The sequence below is a fragment of the Lepidochelys olivacea genome, assembly GCF_965140295.1.
Source record: "Lepidochelys olivacea isolate rLepOli2 genome assembly, chromosome: 3".
Taxonomy (NCBI): domain Eukaryota; kingdom Metazoa; phylum Chordata; order Testudines; family Cheloniidae; genus Lepidochelys; species Lepidochelys olivacea.
In genome coordinates this window covers 122,033,397-122,049,104 of record NC_140413.1, presented here as the reverse complement: position 1 = coordinate 122,049,104, position 15,708 = coordinate 122,033,397, and the positions used below count along the sequence as shown (strand labels likewise).

General features: G+C 40.0%; 1 protein-coding gene across 1 annotated transcript in view; it reads right to left on the bottom strand.

Annotated features, from left to right (window-relative positions):
* Nucleotides 1-15,708, bottom strand: part of IGF2R (insulin like growth factor 2 receptor) — an 89,642-nt gene that overhangs the window by 3,845 nt on the left and 70,089 nt on the right. The window contains exons 37-45 of the mRNA XM_084624409.1: nucleotides 13,016-13,177; nucleotides 12,134-12,338; nucleotides 11,508-11,654; nucleotides 10,712-10,946; nucleotides 9,413-9,549; nucleotides 8,306-8,420; nucleotides 6,127-6,273; nucleotides 4,040-4,224; nucleotides 608-794 (exon numbers count right to left, since the gene is read on the bottom strand). Of these exons, the coding sequence (XP_084480535.1) occupies nucleotides 608-794; nucleotides 4,040-4,224; nucleotides 6,127-6,273; nucleotides 8,306-8,420; nucleotides 9,413-9,549; nucleotides 10,712-10,946; nucleotides 11,508-11,654; nucleotides 12,134-12,338; nucleotides 13,016-13,177 (1,520 nt within the window). The remainder of the gene's footprint in view (nucleotides 1-607; nucleotides 795-4,039; nucleotides 4,225-6,126; nucleotides 6,274-8,305; nucleotides 8,421-9,412; nucleotides 9,550-10,711; nucleotides 10,947-11,507; nucleotides 11,655-12,133; nucleotides 12,339-13,015; nucleotides 13,178-15,708) is intronic.

Genomic DNA, 15,708 nt, shown 5'->3' with positions numbered 1-15,708 from the left:
TCCAGCATAACTAGGCCCTGGTCTGTGACTGATAGTCCTAGGCACTATCGCAGTACAAATAAATGTTGTCCACTCCAGCAGAGAAAGTTCTGGCATAAAGTGGGCAGGTAAAGGTGACAACCATTTGCAGTGTGGAAGAAACCTAGCTATTCATTTGCACACACTGAATAAACGACTATGGAGGAGCTCTCTTCCCCGCCCACCCCCCCTTTTTTTAAGGTTAAAAAAGACAGTTTAATGGGACATATGCCTTAGGCTACTCCTCTCAGTAACCAGAAAACAAACTGAGTGAATGGGGAGAAGTACATTTTAATTGAGGTCTCTTTTCAATTTGTTTCAGTGCAAATATTAAACAATCTAGACCTAAAATAATCTTAAGTACAAGATAAACATTTAGCTGGCAAGTGGAATCAGTGTTCCTCCATTAAGCCTTGAAACTGCATCCACTCACTCCTCTCACAAGCATTAGATGCTCCTTTTACTAGATTCTTAGCTGTCTCTTCCTTGCCACAACTATTGTGGATAATGCTGGAAGGCAAAAGAACCTTCTAGTAGATAAACTGCTAACAAGAACTGCATGTTACTTTGGGAGAATGAAGTTACTTACCCTAATGGACAGACTGCAGATGTGTACCAGGTAAACAAGTATTGGCAGTCCGCGGTCTCATGAAGGAATTCTGGGATGCCTTCCTTTGCTTGTAAACTGCAGTGGAATAAAATCGTTGAAGAGGCGAACTTTGATTTATCTTTACCACAGGCTGAACGAGATGAAAACATAACATCCAAGTCATCATCTACAAAGAAGAAAAGTGAAAAAGATTTTATAAAATACTGCACAGGTACTAGGTCTTTACAAATGGTCTATTAAATGTGCTACATTTTTACTGAGGAGAGAGCAAGAGAAAATGTATTCCTTCAGAATGTCTGTCTAAATTTACTTCTGCAATGTTTAGGTTATGATTACTCATAGCATCCCTTTGAGAAAAAAAGTGTTACACTCAGGCTATCAGGCAGGAATATATATATTAGAGAACCCTTCTAGAATTACTAATATTTTGCCTACTTTTTCCCCAAAAACTCCTAACTGGGAGTTAGAAGTTCATTTAGTGTTATACGCCTTATGTTCATCCAACAAATATTAAATCCAATATGCAATTTGATAACGTTTTTCTGAATTCTGGAGAACATGAAACAATTCTCACCAATGACATCCACTGAGTGCTATCTGCTATTCGAGGTTTTGGGAAAGCATGGATATAAATCTCTGTTGGAATGGAAGGAGGGTTTTTAGTTAGAGGGGGGAGGAGCAGGAGGCGGCGGAGAATCAGCAAATCAGGCCTTATTTTCATGCAGTGATGCACAAGGCCCAATGCTTACTTCAGCAAGCATTTCTTGCTTGTGTGAGCACAAATCAGGATTTAGGCATGCACATCTAGAGGCAACCAATACTCAAGTATTCTATGGGTATGTCTACACTACGAAATTAGGTCAAATTTATAGAAGTTGGTTTTTTAGAAATCTGTTTTATATATTCGAGTGTGTGTGTCCCCACAGAAAATGCTCTAAGTGCATTAACTCGGCGGAGTGCTTCCACAGTACCGAGGCTAGAGTCGACTTCCCGAGTGTTGCACTGTGGGTAGCTATCCCACAGTTCCCGCAGTCTCCGCTGCCCATTGGAATTCTGGGTTGAGATCCCAATGCCTGATGGGGCTAAAACATTGTCGCGGGTGGTTCTGGGTACATATCGTCAGGCTCCTGTTCCCTCCCTCCCTCCGTGAAAGCAAGGGCAGACAATCGTTTCGCGCCTTTTTTCCTGAGTTACCTGTGCAGACGTCATACCACGGCGAGCATGGAGCCTGCTCAGCTCACTGTCTGCTGTCGTATGTCTCCTGGGTGCTGGCAGACACGGTACTGCATTGCTACACAGCAACAGCAACCCATTGACTTGGGGCAGCAGACAGTGCAACAGGACTGGTAACAGTCATCGTCATGTCTGAGGTGCTCCCGGTCACCTGTGTGAGGTCGATCAGGAGCGCCTGGGCAGGCATGAGCGCAGGGACTAAATTTGGAGTGACTTGATCAAGTCATTCTCTTTAGTCCTGCAGTCAGTCCTATTGAACCATCTTATGGTGAGCAGGCAGGTGATACGGATTGCTAGCAGTCCTACTGCATCATCTTTTGCCGGGCAGGCAAGAGATGAGGATGGCTAGCAGTCCTATTGTACCATCTTCTGCTGAGCAGCCATGAGATGTGGATTGCATGCAGTCCTTCTGCACTGTCTGCTGCCAGCCAAAGATGTTTTAATACACTCCATCTATCTTTTACAAGAAATAGACCAGATTTGTTTTATACACATTTGCAAACCCCCCCACCCCCCATCTAGGGGACTCATTCCTCTAGGTCACACTGCAGTCACTCACAGAGAAGGTGCAGCAAGGTAAATCTAGCCATGTATCAATCAGAGGCCAGACGAACCTCCTTGTTCCAATAAGAATAACTTAGGTGCACCATTTCTTATTGGAACCCTCCGTGAAGTCCTGCCTGAAATACTCTTTGATGTAAAGCCACCCCCTTTGTTGATTTTAGCTCCCTGTAAGCCAACCCTGTAAGCCGTGTCGTCAGTTGCCCCTCCCTGCTTCAGAACAACGGCAAACAAACAATCGTGCATCTGAGTTGAGAGTGCTGTCCAGAGCAGTCACAATGGAGCACTCTGGGATAGCTCCCGGAGGCCAATACCGTCAAATTGTGTCCACAGTACCCCAAATCCGACCCGGCAAGGCCGATTTAAGCACTAATCCACTTGTCAGGGGTGGAGTAAGGAAATAGATTTTAAGAGCCCTTTAAGTCGAAATAAAGGGCTTCATTGTGTGGACAGGTGCAGGTTTACATCGATTTAAAGCTGCTAAATTCGACCTAAAGTCCTAGTGTAGACCAGGGCTATGTGTTAGAATACCTGGGGGAGGTTGTGAGGGGGGGGGGGGAGATCAAGCCCTCAATATCTGTTGTTGTATTCCTTGAATTCCGGTCAGCAAAAGCACTACAGAAAAAAATGTTGCATAACACTGGGTGTAAAGATTAAGGCCAAGAATTTTTTAGAGCCAGTTATGATTTTTGGGTGCTCAACTTGACATCTTGAAGGGGAAGGTGATTTTCGTAAAATACTGAGCACATGCCCTCTGAAAAGTCAAGCTCCTTGAAGGTCTTGACCAAAGTATGGGTCACTTTTGAAAGTTTTGATCAAAGGCTCTGCTCCCAGTTTCAAACTCCAACGTAAATCCTGAGACTAAGATACTGCAAGACAACTCCAGCAAGATCTCAAACACCCCTCATGTGTTAAAGACGGATGGATGGTTATTCTGTCACCCCTGGTATTCTAAAGCAGAAGTACAGGTTCTCTCTTTTGCGCAGTGTAAGTGGTGGTGCACTCTTGACTGCCAGCAATCCACAATGTAAAGAGAGATTTAGTAAGCAGTGATACTAATAACTGTCTCCATGAAAACAGGGAGTCTCTGTATTGGTATTGTGTCCAGCGTGTCATGGCCCGTTTGGCAGCATTGACTAATAGAGGTGGTCTTGGAGCCAGGAGAGAGACATTCACTTGAATACTATTTCAGGCAAGTTTTGTATCTGCAGGGGATGTGAAGGGTCCGGCCATAACGAACACTAAGTTTTATATGCAATGCTTTATGCTGCAGAGCTCACCTGAGCTGTATTAAACCCTTTTCTGGGCTCACAGACACAGTACAATCTATTGCTTATAGAGCATACATGCAAATGGGGATGGGGAGGAGAAGAGAAGCGTCTTGTTTTCCCCATCACTCCACCAATATTTTTTTCCTATAAGGAAAGTCAGTCATTTCTGCCTCCGTTATGCCACTCCTGCACTTAAATTGACAAACAGGAGATGGAAAGATAAATTCCAGCAGCCTTAACAGGAATATACTAGTACAAACAATAGTAAAAGCAGAAGTCTCACATTCTAGGAAGTGTCTACACTTGAAACCTTTCTGTGAGTTAGTTCTAGTCAGTGAGGACTTACCTTGAACATAATATTTAGCTTTAGCAGAAGAGCCAACTTTCCTAACATAGGTACTTGTAGTTTTAATCTGGCATACGTTGGCTCCAGAGCACTGTGGGTGTGCAGAGTCTGTTATACCAGAAAGTTGGATTTTATACACGTATTTGTCACCATTTGTCCGTATATCACCAGATGCGGTGTATAATCTGAAAGCAAAAGCAACTTTACTACAAAGTCCAAATTTCTCAATTATGGGCAAGAACAAATATTGCAACATCAGCAGCAACTGGATTTTAACAGATTTCCAAGCACATTTCTTATATTCTACAGTCAGAAAGGACAGATATTGGAAAAAGTGTTCAACCCTTGGTACCTACAAATTCGCTCCCAAATCCATATGTAGGCACCAAAAGGTAAATTGCCTGATTTTCAAAAGATACTGAACACCTGCAGCTGCCATTGGCTTCAGTGGGATTTATGGGTGATCAGACCACTTATTTTGAGGCCTAACTATGGACTTAGGAGCATAAGTGGGCTGGGCTGAAGTGTTGGTCATAAAATCCTGCATTCTGCCTGATCAGTAACTGCGGTAATATCCTCGCACTACTGACACCAATCCAGGATGTCCAAGAGTAATGGCTACCAACCACTTGTAATGCATAAATTTTATAGTTGTATCTACTGACATTACTGGAGAGTGTTCAAGTTTTGAGGTTTTTTAAAAAGGTGTTTGTTCCAGTACTCCTCTCCATTCTCAAGATTGATTTTTGAACAAGCCCACGCCCAGTTACCTTTCCAAGTCTGCTTTGGAATAAGGAACTATTTCCTACCTGTCTGTTCCCCGCCCTGCCTTACTCAATGACATTAGGCAGTAGAAACCACTGAACATGGCAGGGCTGCCATGTGAATAGCTATACCAGTGCTTTTGCATGGCTATACCACTCGTACTCTCTTTAGTGCGCGTTGGTGGTCTGTGACTCGGAGAAGCAATGCTTCTTGGACTGCCTTGCTTTCCCAACACACCCTCAAATTATGAGGCTATATATCTATATATCCATGCCACACACCCTGCATTGTTTACTTCATTGCCTTTTTTGAGCATGTTGTAAATCTGCTCTAATCAGTTGCTTCTGTAGTTCTACTTTTTTTTTTAAAATATATATTGGGGGAAGGGATAGCTCAGTGGTTTGAGAATTGGCCTGCTAAACCCAGGGTTGTGAGTTCAATCCTGGAGGGGGCCATTTAGGGATCTGGGGCAAAAACTGGGGATTGGTCCTGCTTTGAGCAGGGGGTTGGACTAGATGACCTCCTGAGGTCCCTTCCAACCCTGATATTCTATGACACACACACTCTAGAGTCAGTCTTGAGGTCTAACATTCCTCCCTTCCCTGAGCCTCCTGTTGCTTTTAAGGTTTCCCATTTCAACCAACGACTCAATATTATACCTCTCCATGGTTAAAGCTTTGCACTATGGCCACCAAACTTCCTGCCTCAGCACTTGCAAGCAATTCTCCCTTACTGGCAATTTTTAAATCAAGTTTGGATGTCTTTCTAAAAAATCCACTGTAGGAATTATTTTGGGGAAATTCTACAGCCTGTGCTCTGCAGGAGGTCAGACCACCATCTGCACAATGGTCTTTTCTGGCCTGGGAAGCTGTGAATGTATCATTACTGGAGTACAAAAGAGGTGCTACATAAAAACCAAAGTCACCATAATGGTTGAGTAAGAGTCTGACAGTGGCCGAAGGAATAAACACTGGGCAAGATCAGGGGGTTGTTGTCTCTTTATCTTCTTGAGAGAGAGTTCTGCACACACTAGATGAACTCTGATATCCGGTTTTTAAAAAGGGCCTGACCCTGAGGGCTCCTGAACACCTTGAGATTCACAGAACACCCTCAACCCTCATTGACTTCAGCAGGAAGAGAAAGCACTCAGCATGTTCCAGGATCAGGCCCCGAGCCAGTAGTTCGCGCACAACTGGTGAGTTACAGAAAGTTCATTAGCATGTGTGCTCCAAAGCCAGGCACATCCAAGACAGCCCATGGCAGTCAAAGTGGTGTGGTTTCATTAGCCAAATTCAGTACACTAGGAACAAGCTTTTACTTACGTGTAATAAAGGTCACCCAGGCTGAAATTGTTCCCCGTTGTAGGATTAATAACCATCCCATTCACTATCTCCACTTCTTGCTGCTTCACAGCACAAGCTGCTCGAGTTCCCCATGTGATGTAGTATGTACAGTTTTCTTCATCAATCCTATCGAACACATAGGAAAGTAGAAACAAGTCTCATTTGAGTGATGTGCTTGCTAGTCCGAAAAGAATATAACTCACAGGGGGAAAGAAGGAGGGGAAGATACTCATGACTTTCAACATGGTGTAGCCTATTGGTTCAGCAGGTAGAAACTTAATATCTGTGCTTATTTCTTGCATAAACTGATGACCAAGATCAAGATCACTGTTCTACCAGCCTTACTGAACTGCTTCCTAAGTCAATGCATTCAGAAGTCCAACAACAGGTAATTACAGATTTTAAAAAGTGTAAAAAATAAATAAATAAAAATCAGAAAAACAGCTGCGTAAAGTTCCCAATGGCACATGCTGCATTTGAGATTTAAAGAAAAGAATAAGTCAAACTAATCAATAGCCTTGTTTGCTTTGGAAGGTTCACATTTTGCATATCACTGATCTTGGACAACAAACATGGCTGGTCAAGTTCCAGTCCCCGGCACCTGTGCTCAGTTTTCCTATAGCTACAGGGGAACATTTAATTCCCAGACAGAGCTGGGCCGTAAAGTTTGGCTCCAAACAAAATCAGTGCTCAGCGGAGGTGTTCAGAGATTATGGCTCTCATTAAATGAGAGCTTTTATACATAGAGTTTTGTCAGCTTTTACCATTGCACACACAACACACATTTTAAAGTTAAAGTAACAGATTAAAATCATTTAAGAAATCTGCAGTTAGGCAACACTCTCTCTCCAAAACCTCTTTGGTAACATCAATAGCTAAAAATACTTGAGACGGATATAATTTGAAAAAATCTAGAGAAAAAAAACATTGAACAAATAACGGATATACTGTAGCCACATCCACCTCAACAACAACGGATTCTCTCCTGTTATGCTATCACATCTTTATTAGTTTGAAGGGAATGCCAAGATTTTAGCCCACACAAGCTAAAATAAATACTGAATAGAATTGCTGTTTATGAAAATGAACAAGTGGAAAGAGTCCAAAAGCCTCCAATTTCGTGTAAACAGATTGAGAATGTGTTCTGCGCAATTACACACATTGAAGTCTGTCCGATTCTTAAATGGCTTTCTAGAGACTAAGGGGAAAAAAAATCAGGCTATACATTTGCTATTCCGGGGCAACCATCCAGTTCCTTTACTTGGAATTTACAGATCACTGACCAGAAGCACAAAGTTCACGTTTATTAAGAACTTTCTGCATTTACTTTTAAGAACATGTGAATACAGCAGGCAGCTGTTTGTCCCATTGCTAGCAATTTTTCCGCTAGCATCCTCACATGTGTCACCATTGTTTTTGCTCTCCACAAGGTGCTAATGCCAGAGAACAAATGCGGAGGATCAAGACAATAAGAGGGATGCCAGCTAAGCTTTTCAAGCAGAATAGAAAATATATAGTTACAGATTGGGAGAGAGGTTTGGTAATTGGGCTGAAAATTGATTTAACTGGCAAAATTTCTAAAACTTGGCACCTAAATCCTTATTTAGGCAAAAAAGTTTGGAAGTCTATTTTGTTCAATTTTTTTTTTATTTGAGAGTAACTGACACTATTTTGAGGTATGAACAGAAACTGCAAGTTAGAACCTATGGCTCAGATTCCCAGCACGACCATTGACTCACAGTATTACCTTGGTCAAATAACCTGCGCCGAGATTTTTGAAGGTATGTAGGCACTGTTCCACCTCAATTATACATTGCCAACACTAAGTCACTTTTGAAAATGAGACTTAGGCATTGAAACACTGAGTGAAGTAATACCTGTAAAAATCTGGGTCTTAACCCCTCCATAAAATGGGCACAGTACCAACCTCACTAAAGTGAGGGAGACTATGTTCCTAAAGCACTTAGAGATTCTTGGATGAAAGGTGCTATAGGACAGCAAAGTTAACATTCTAAGTTCTTATGCCAAGAATTTGGTTTTCGTGCATTTAGTATTGCATCCTTACAGCACAATGAAGCTGTTTCCACTACCTCTCTATCTTTCTGATCGACTGAACCAAGGAGGTCTAGGTAATATAATCAGAAGTCTCATTACTCACCTATGTAGCATGGGCTCACCAACTGTTTTTGCACATTTCAGTTCTATAATAGTTGTTGCTTTCTTGTTTTTTCTACATTCATGTCCACCTGAGTAACTAACAAGGACTTTATCATCTGAAAAAACAATCATTGAGAGACTCAGTTCTTTGTGTTCTGTAATCCTTTAAATAAAACTATGCTTGTGACTGTGGTTATAAAAGACTACTGCAATTTTAGGATTACAATCTAAATACCTAATCCCAGCGTTTTGATGGGCCCAGAGGTCAAATTACATCTTGTTACATCAGTACAAAAGCTAAAATTTAAATCCTTCCAACCGTCCTTACCAAACAGTTTCCACCACACTCCCTCAAAAGAAAAACTTCAGGTACAAATTTGTTCTGTCCTTTAAGGTTACTGATAATTTGCCTAGATAGTTCCATTTTACAATTTTAATATATCCCACATTCTCAAATAACGAATGAAAAACCCACGTTTGCAAGTAAGGCTAAGAGTATACGTGCATGAATTTTTTCCTCCTATTGGTTAGATTTCTTTCCAATCTTTAAAACACACAAGAGATTTAAAAGTTAGCTGCAGGTGCACTTTTGGAAGACAAGAGGAAAGATTCTTCTTTAAACCAAAGCATTGCAGCAGAGTAATTTTTCTTGCATTTTCTAAAACTGTCACTATCTCGTTTCCTTTAACTAGGATTTTAAACAAGAATCCTTGTTTAAAAAAGCAACACCTACATACATTCTGTTAAAGTGAGCAAAGCACTTGGACATGTCCCACTGCTGGATTCTTGATAGCAAAGTTGGGATTTCTCCTAAATAAAAAATGGCGTCAGAGACGCTCAGCTATAACTAATTTTACTTCCTTTGGCCACTATCATAGCCTACATGTTACTCTGTTTTCGATGGAATTCTGGAAGAGTTTTTAAAAGCATATGTCATTAATAAACTATTACTGCCATTTAAGATAAAAAGCTTAATTAACATGCAACAGATGTATTTACTGAAGCCTTTATGCAAGAGAGAGTTTCAGCATCACCACTAGATCCTCCCTATAAAAATACTGATTTTGCAGCTGTCTACTGAAATAAGGATTCAAAAGGATTATTGAACCTGTCACATCCAGCTTCTGCGTATGTACAACTCCCAGAACCCGAACATCTCCATTTCGGCTTTTGCTGCAAATAGCAGCTCTTTCAGGGCAGCCTGTGGGTCCATTGTTTACTCTCCGACACAGATTCATGTAATACCTATCATAGGAGAAAAGAAAAAAATATATATTTATACTGAATGAACAGGCACAAGGAAAGGATAAAGCATCATGAAATATTCTATATTCAGAAATGTTGATTGTTGCTTAGTTTACATGAGAACTCAGTGGTTATTTTTACACGCTTCATTACCATAAGAGCTATCTGAATCCATTCGGGCAAACACAGAATGAGCCCCAAATGGCAGATTTTTTGCTTGCATTTCCAAATCAACTGATCTGATTCTTATTTTAAGATTTGTGTGCGCGTCATTCACCGTTCTCTAACATGAATTTACTAGATCAATTTTACACTCATGTCAAGCTATATTTAGAAGAAAATTGGAGTTCCATTAAACACACAGAGAGAGCATCATGAAATTGTTAGTTTAACAGTACCTTAAAAGTGCTGGATTCATAAAGCCACACGTTTATAAAAAATGTGTTTTGCATTAAAATTGATTAAACAAAAGTATTAATTGTAGTTAATCAAAAAGATGGTTTCTGGTAACAATGTTTTTCAACTTTTTAGAACTTGTACATCTCATCCTCTCCACTTTTACTTTATTCATAGAATGGAAAAGCAAAACAAAGTTCCAGCTTTCTCAGCTCAAGTTGGAAAAGTAAACACCAGCATTGACTCCACTGTCAAGACAAAGTAGCAGATGTATGGCCTGCCCTAAATAGGTCATATTTATAAAACTTGATTTGACCTCAAAAAGCTAAACAGATTAAGAAAAAAGATATTCCCTTAAACTCATTAAAGGGAGTATTCACCAATGCTATTTTTTATTATTTTCAATATTTTTTTAAAATCTGATGTTTATTTTAAGATGCCATCATTTTTAATCCTCCCTTGTGCAAAGATACCCATTTGTGAAGAATGACTTTTCCCAGTTAGTTGGATAAGCAGCACTTTTCATTACAGCTTTCAATTTCCCAAATGCTAAAATGCACAGGAAAATTCATGAAAGGCTGTGATTTGGAGAAAAGCTCTAAGTCAAACCAACTACCAAATGTAGACTATCAAATACTGAAAAACCAACACACACCTCTCCATACAACTCAATCTCAATCCATCGATGCATAAACTGCTGTGTAAAAAGCATCAAAATCATCTGAGAAAAAACAAAGAAAAAAACAAAAAAACAACCATCACTCACGCGATCCCGTTGTAATTAAAAAGCCATGATCCTGTCAGTGAGGAGAGCACTCTTAAATCATAGGTTTTGTGCTTTTGGATGAACTTGCACTCCATCTTCTTTGGAGGACAAAGAAACTGTGTTTTCCATTCAAAGGTCACAGCACAGCCAAGTGTCTCGCTCAGGAGCTGAGGGTTCCCATTCCCAGCATTGTCATCGCACTTGAAAATAATAGTAGCTTCTCGATTCCCAGTTGCTATGTGGAGATACATTAATGGAGAGAAAAAACTCTTCAGGGGTTGTAACGTATGTGTGGACTGTGCAGTGTAATAATTATGACTCTAGACAGTAGTGGAGAACTGTTCTAAATCAAGCATAGCTACTCATTAAAGAAATATGAACTTTTGTTTCTATCTCACCTATGTTAAATTCACATAATAGGCAGAACACAATCATTTTGATGTACCATTACTTTAGTTCATTAGGCTGATTAAAAAAATATATATATAGTCTTTACTTTATCTCCAGCTTAATGGGAAAATCAACTATTAGGTAAAATAGTTTTCACCATTTTTTGGCATTAGGGTTTTTGTTTTTTTAAATTGCACACTGTTGTCTCATGTTACAGTTTCTCATCATAAAGGACTTTTACCCACACATCAAAAGTACTGGAGAGGAGGGAGGGAAAACGACACACACACAAAATTATCCTTGTACTGCAAGAGTCATTTAAAAAGAGCCTTGGTTTAAACTGAGAATCAGGCTCAATAGACACACCCATCATTTCATATCTCCAGTAAATGAAGTTCTTACTAACCATTTCCACAAAATCCCCCTTTTCCATCTTTGTCATAGTCCTTAGTTGTGGCACACCATCGCCGTTTTTCTTCGTCCACAATACAGTCCTCATAGCTCTGGCCTTTGTATTTGAAGGGGAATACGCAAAGCTCACCTTTTTCAGTCACTGTAAATGGAGGTGACACCCCTTGAGACATATGCTCTGTAGTTGCCATGTGTAATGCCAGGCAATAAATCAACAGCAGTTTATAATTCGAGATTTTGTACTCGGTTCTGTTTTAAAAATCCATCAGCCCAGCATTCAGGCACAAATACAGAAACATCACGTCTAAATGCAATCAGATGACCTTGCAAAGAGATACACAGTTTAACTTTCTGGGCAAACAGCTAGGGCCTTCATGGAGCCATTTCAAACTGACATATATAGCAAAGGCTGTATTGAACATAGGTAAATAACTTCATTTCAGAGGTCAGTAATAGAGCATAATGTTTTATGTTTTTAAGATAATTAATTATACAAGAGCCAGGATTACATCCTCCTATTGCTAAACTGTTTTTTCCTGGCAGTTTTTCAGCTGCTCCATGTCCTAATGGGACCAGACCATTTTTTATGTAAATTACCTACAGCCAGTTACAGGGTCTCACCTGGAGGGCACCGATCACCCCCGGTATACTGCAGAATGACAGTTTCGTCCTGATGCCTGTAATCCATTTTCATTTCCTTTAGGGTTCCAAATGAAGTGACACTATTTTCAGAGACCAGGCACACTGCCCCATCTCTGCATTTTCCCCGGGGCACATCTGCTTCAGCGCACACCCCAACATGGTAACTGTTGGATCCAGAAGATACCTGTAGGCATCCACAAGAGAACCGTATGTCACGAAGATAACACACTCTAGAGCCCAACAGTCAATACTCTGAGAATTACCCACGTCCTTTATATACTTGAAGTCTTTGAAAAGTTTAGACGACAGGGATTGGACATTATTTTACAGAAAATCGTTTCAAGACCATAGGGAAGAAATACACCCTACAATTTAAAATTTTATTGTACTGAGCCACATTAATAGGTCAGCCTTGCAAAACTCAATATTACTGTAGCACCCAGGAGGTTTTATGAAAGTTGATTGGCCTGTTAACAAACATCCATTTTTTAAACATTACAATGCCTAATAACGGAAAAGTTAACGGTGCTTCCTCACTGGAGGGGCGGGGGAGGGGGGGAATATCCCAGACAAGTAGAATTTCGCATGTCTAGTAATAAGCATTTTATGAGAGAAGGACTAGAGCTACTAGTACGTAGTTTTGTCTCCTGGCACCATAGGGCTGCCGCCTGGAACAGCGCCATAAACTTAACGCTAGTGGCTCTTGGAGATGGCACAAAAAAGTAATGCACACGCCTCTTCATCTCAATTTCCTCAGTTCACATGACTTATTCAAATGATTACTACTGCTTTGGTTTCCACGCAGGCTATTCCCCCCCACTTCCGATAACAACAATAGCCCCAACACTGTGTCAATGTTACCTTATATGAGCGTCCAGAAAGGCTGGACAAGTTAAAAGTGTAGTTTAACTGCTCATCAGTCACAGAGCAGCCCAGCATGTCCACTTTATCCGGACACACTAGAGGAGTACCCCACTCGAACACGAAACTGCAGTCAGATTTTCGTATCATGTTTGGCTTGCCCTGTTACAAAACACAGCAAAAGCATTACAATGAACTCTGTGTGGGTTTAATTATTTCTAGTTATCTTTGGGGGGAGGGAGGGAGGGAGGGGAGCAGGAGGAGAGAAGACTCCTGATGGCAGGGCTGTTTTTATTAACTCCTTGGCTCAGGACTACCACCAGTACAAAATGGTAAGATGTCAGTCACCAGCAACAAATTATTCCATCATAACACCCATTTTCATGCCTTTCTAGAGCTCTGTGGAAGACAGAAATGCTGTTTTGCAAAGTATTTTGAGATTCCAAATTTTGGCTTTGTTTCATATCAGAACAAAAACTGAAAGTTTGAAAATTCTCCAAAGGAAAATTCAGGGTGTTTTTTTAGAGTTTGACTTTTGTTTTATATTCTTCTTCGATTCCTATCAGTCACTTCAACAACAACAATAGGGCTGAATGAAGTCTTTCCACCACTTTCTGTTGTGTACTATCTTCACAACTTCGTTCAGAACCTCTGTTCTACACCATTCTTCACAATATCTATCCAGCATCTTCTTGGTTCCTTGCACTCTGGTGTGGATAGCTGTGCATTGCATCCTTTCCGGGTCTCTCTTTAACTTGCGTCCAAATCATTATAGTTGTTTTTCTTGACTCGTCTGTAACAGCGTTATTTCATTTTCTCATATTCTTATCTTCTTGCCCTAATCATTTTTTGTTTGTTTGTTTTCCACTGCCTTGAACCTCTCAGTATTTCCCTCAGCCAGTTCATTTCTGTAGTCAAAATCTTTCATTCATCAGCCTTCCTCATACTCCAGCATTTCAACCTGTACAGCAGTATCGGCATGATAGTGGTCTCATGTACATGGATTTTTGTATTTATTGAAATGTCTTTAGCCTTCCAGATCTTGTAGAGAGTTTTCTGAACTCTGTAGTAGCAAGTCTGATTCTTCATTTTATGGCATCTTCACAATTCCCATTTTTCAGTACTAGTCCTCCAAGGCACACACATGTTCCCACTTGTTCCAGTTCTGTGTCTCCGAGTTTGATCTTTACCACTTCCTCTTGTCTTCTGATTGCCATAACTTGTTTTATAATTCTAATACATTAGATATAATAAATAAAGAGTTTAAGAGAAAGTAGTTCCAAAAAAAAATTGAAATGTTCTGATAATGCTGAAATGTCCCATTTTGACATTTTTGGAACTTTTCATTTTTGGTCCTAAACAAAATTTTGGAGGAAGACAGTTACAAAAAAGCATTTTGACAGAAAAATATCTCCACCAATATTTTTCTGACCAGCTTTAGTCTTTATTAGGGCTGTCAAGTGATTAAAAAATTAATCGCGATTAATTGCACTGTTAAACAATAGAATACCATTTATTTTAAATAATTTTTGGATGTTTACTACATTTTCAAATATATTAATTTCAATTACACAGAATACAAAGTGTACAGTGCTCACTTTATATTTGTTTATTACAAATATTGTACTGTAAAAATAGAATTTTTCAATTCACCTCATACGAGTACTGCAGTGAAATCTCTTTATCATGAAAGTGGAACTTACAAATGTAGAATTATGTACAAAAAACCTTGCATTCAAAAATAAAACAAACAATGTAAAACTTTAGAGCGTACAAGTCCACTCAGTCTTACTTCTTGGTCAGCCAATCACTCAGACAAACAAGGTTGGTTACAATTTGCAGGAGATAATGCTGCCTGCTTCTTGTTTACAGTGTCACCTGAAAGTGAGAACAGGCGTTTGGATGGCACTGTTGTAGCTGGGGTCGCAAGTTATTTATTTGCCAGATGCACTAAAAATTCATATGTCCCTTCATGCTTCAACCACCATTCCAGAGGACATGCTTCCATGCTGATGATGGGTTCTGTTCGATAACAATCCAAAGCAGTGCAGAGACCTGATGCATGATCATTTTCATCACTTAAGTCAGATGCCACAAGCAGAAGGTTATTTTCTTTTTGGTGGTTTGGGTTCTGTAGTTTCCGCATCAGAGTGTTGCTCTTTTAAGACTTCTGAAAGTATGCTCCACACCTCGTCCATCTCGGATTTTGGGTGGCACTTCAGATTCTTAAATCTTGGGTCGAGCGCTGTAGCTATTTTTAGAAATTCACATCGGTACCTTTTGCATTTTGTCAAATATGCTGTGAAAGCGTTCTTAAAAAAAACAAACATGTGCTGGGTCATCATCCAAGACTGCTATAACATGAGATATATGCAGAATGAGGGTAAAACAGAGCAGGAGACGTACAATTCTCCCCCAAAGAGTACAGTCACAAATTTAATTGACGCATTACTTTTTTTTTTTTTTTTTTTTTTATTAAAAAACAAGCATCATCAGCATGTCCTCTGGAATGGTGGCCAAAGCATGGACGGGGCATACAAATGTTTAGCATAAAACACCTTGCAATGCTGGCTACAAAAGTGCGATGCGAACGCCTGTTCTCACTTTCAGGTGACACTAAATAAGAAGCAGGCAGCAGTATTGCCGATCAATGCAAAGAAACTGGTTTGTCTTAACGATTGGCAGAATAAGAA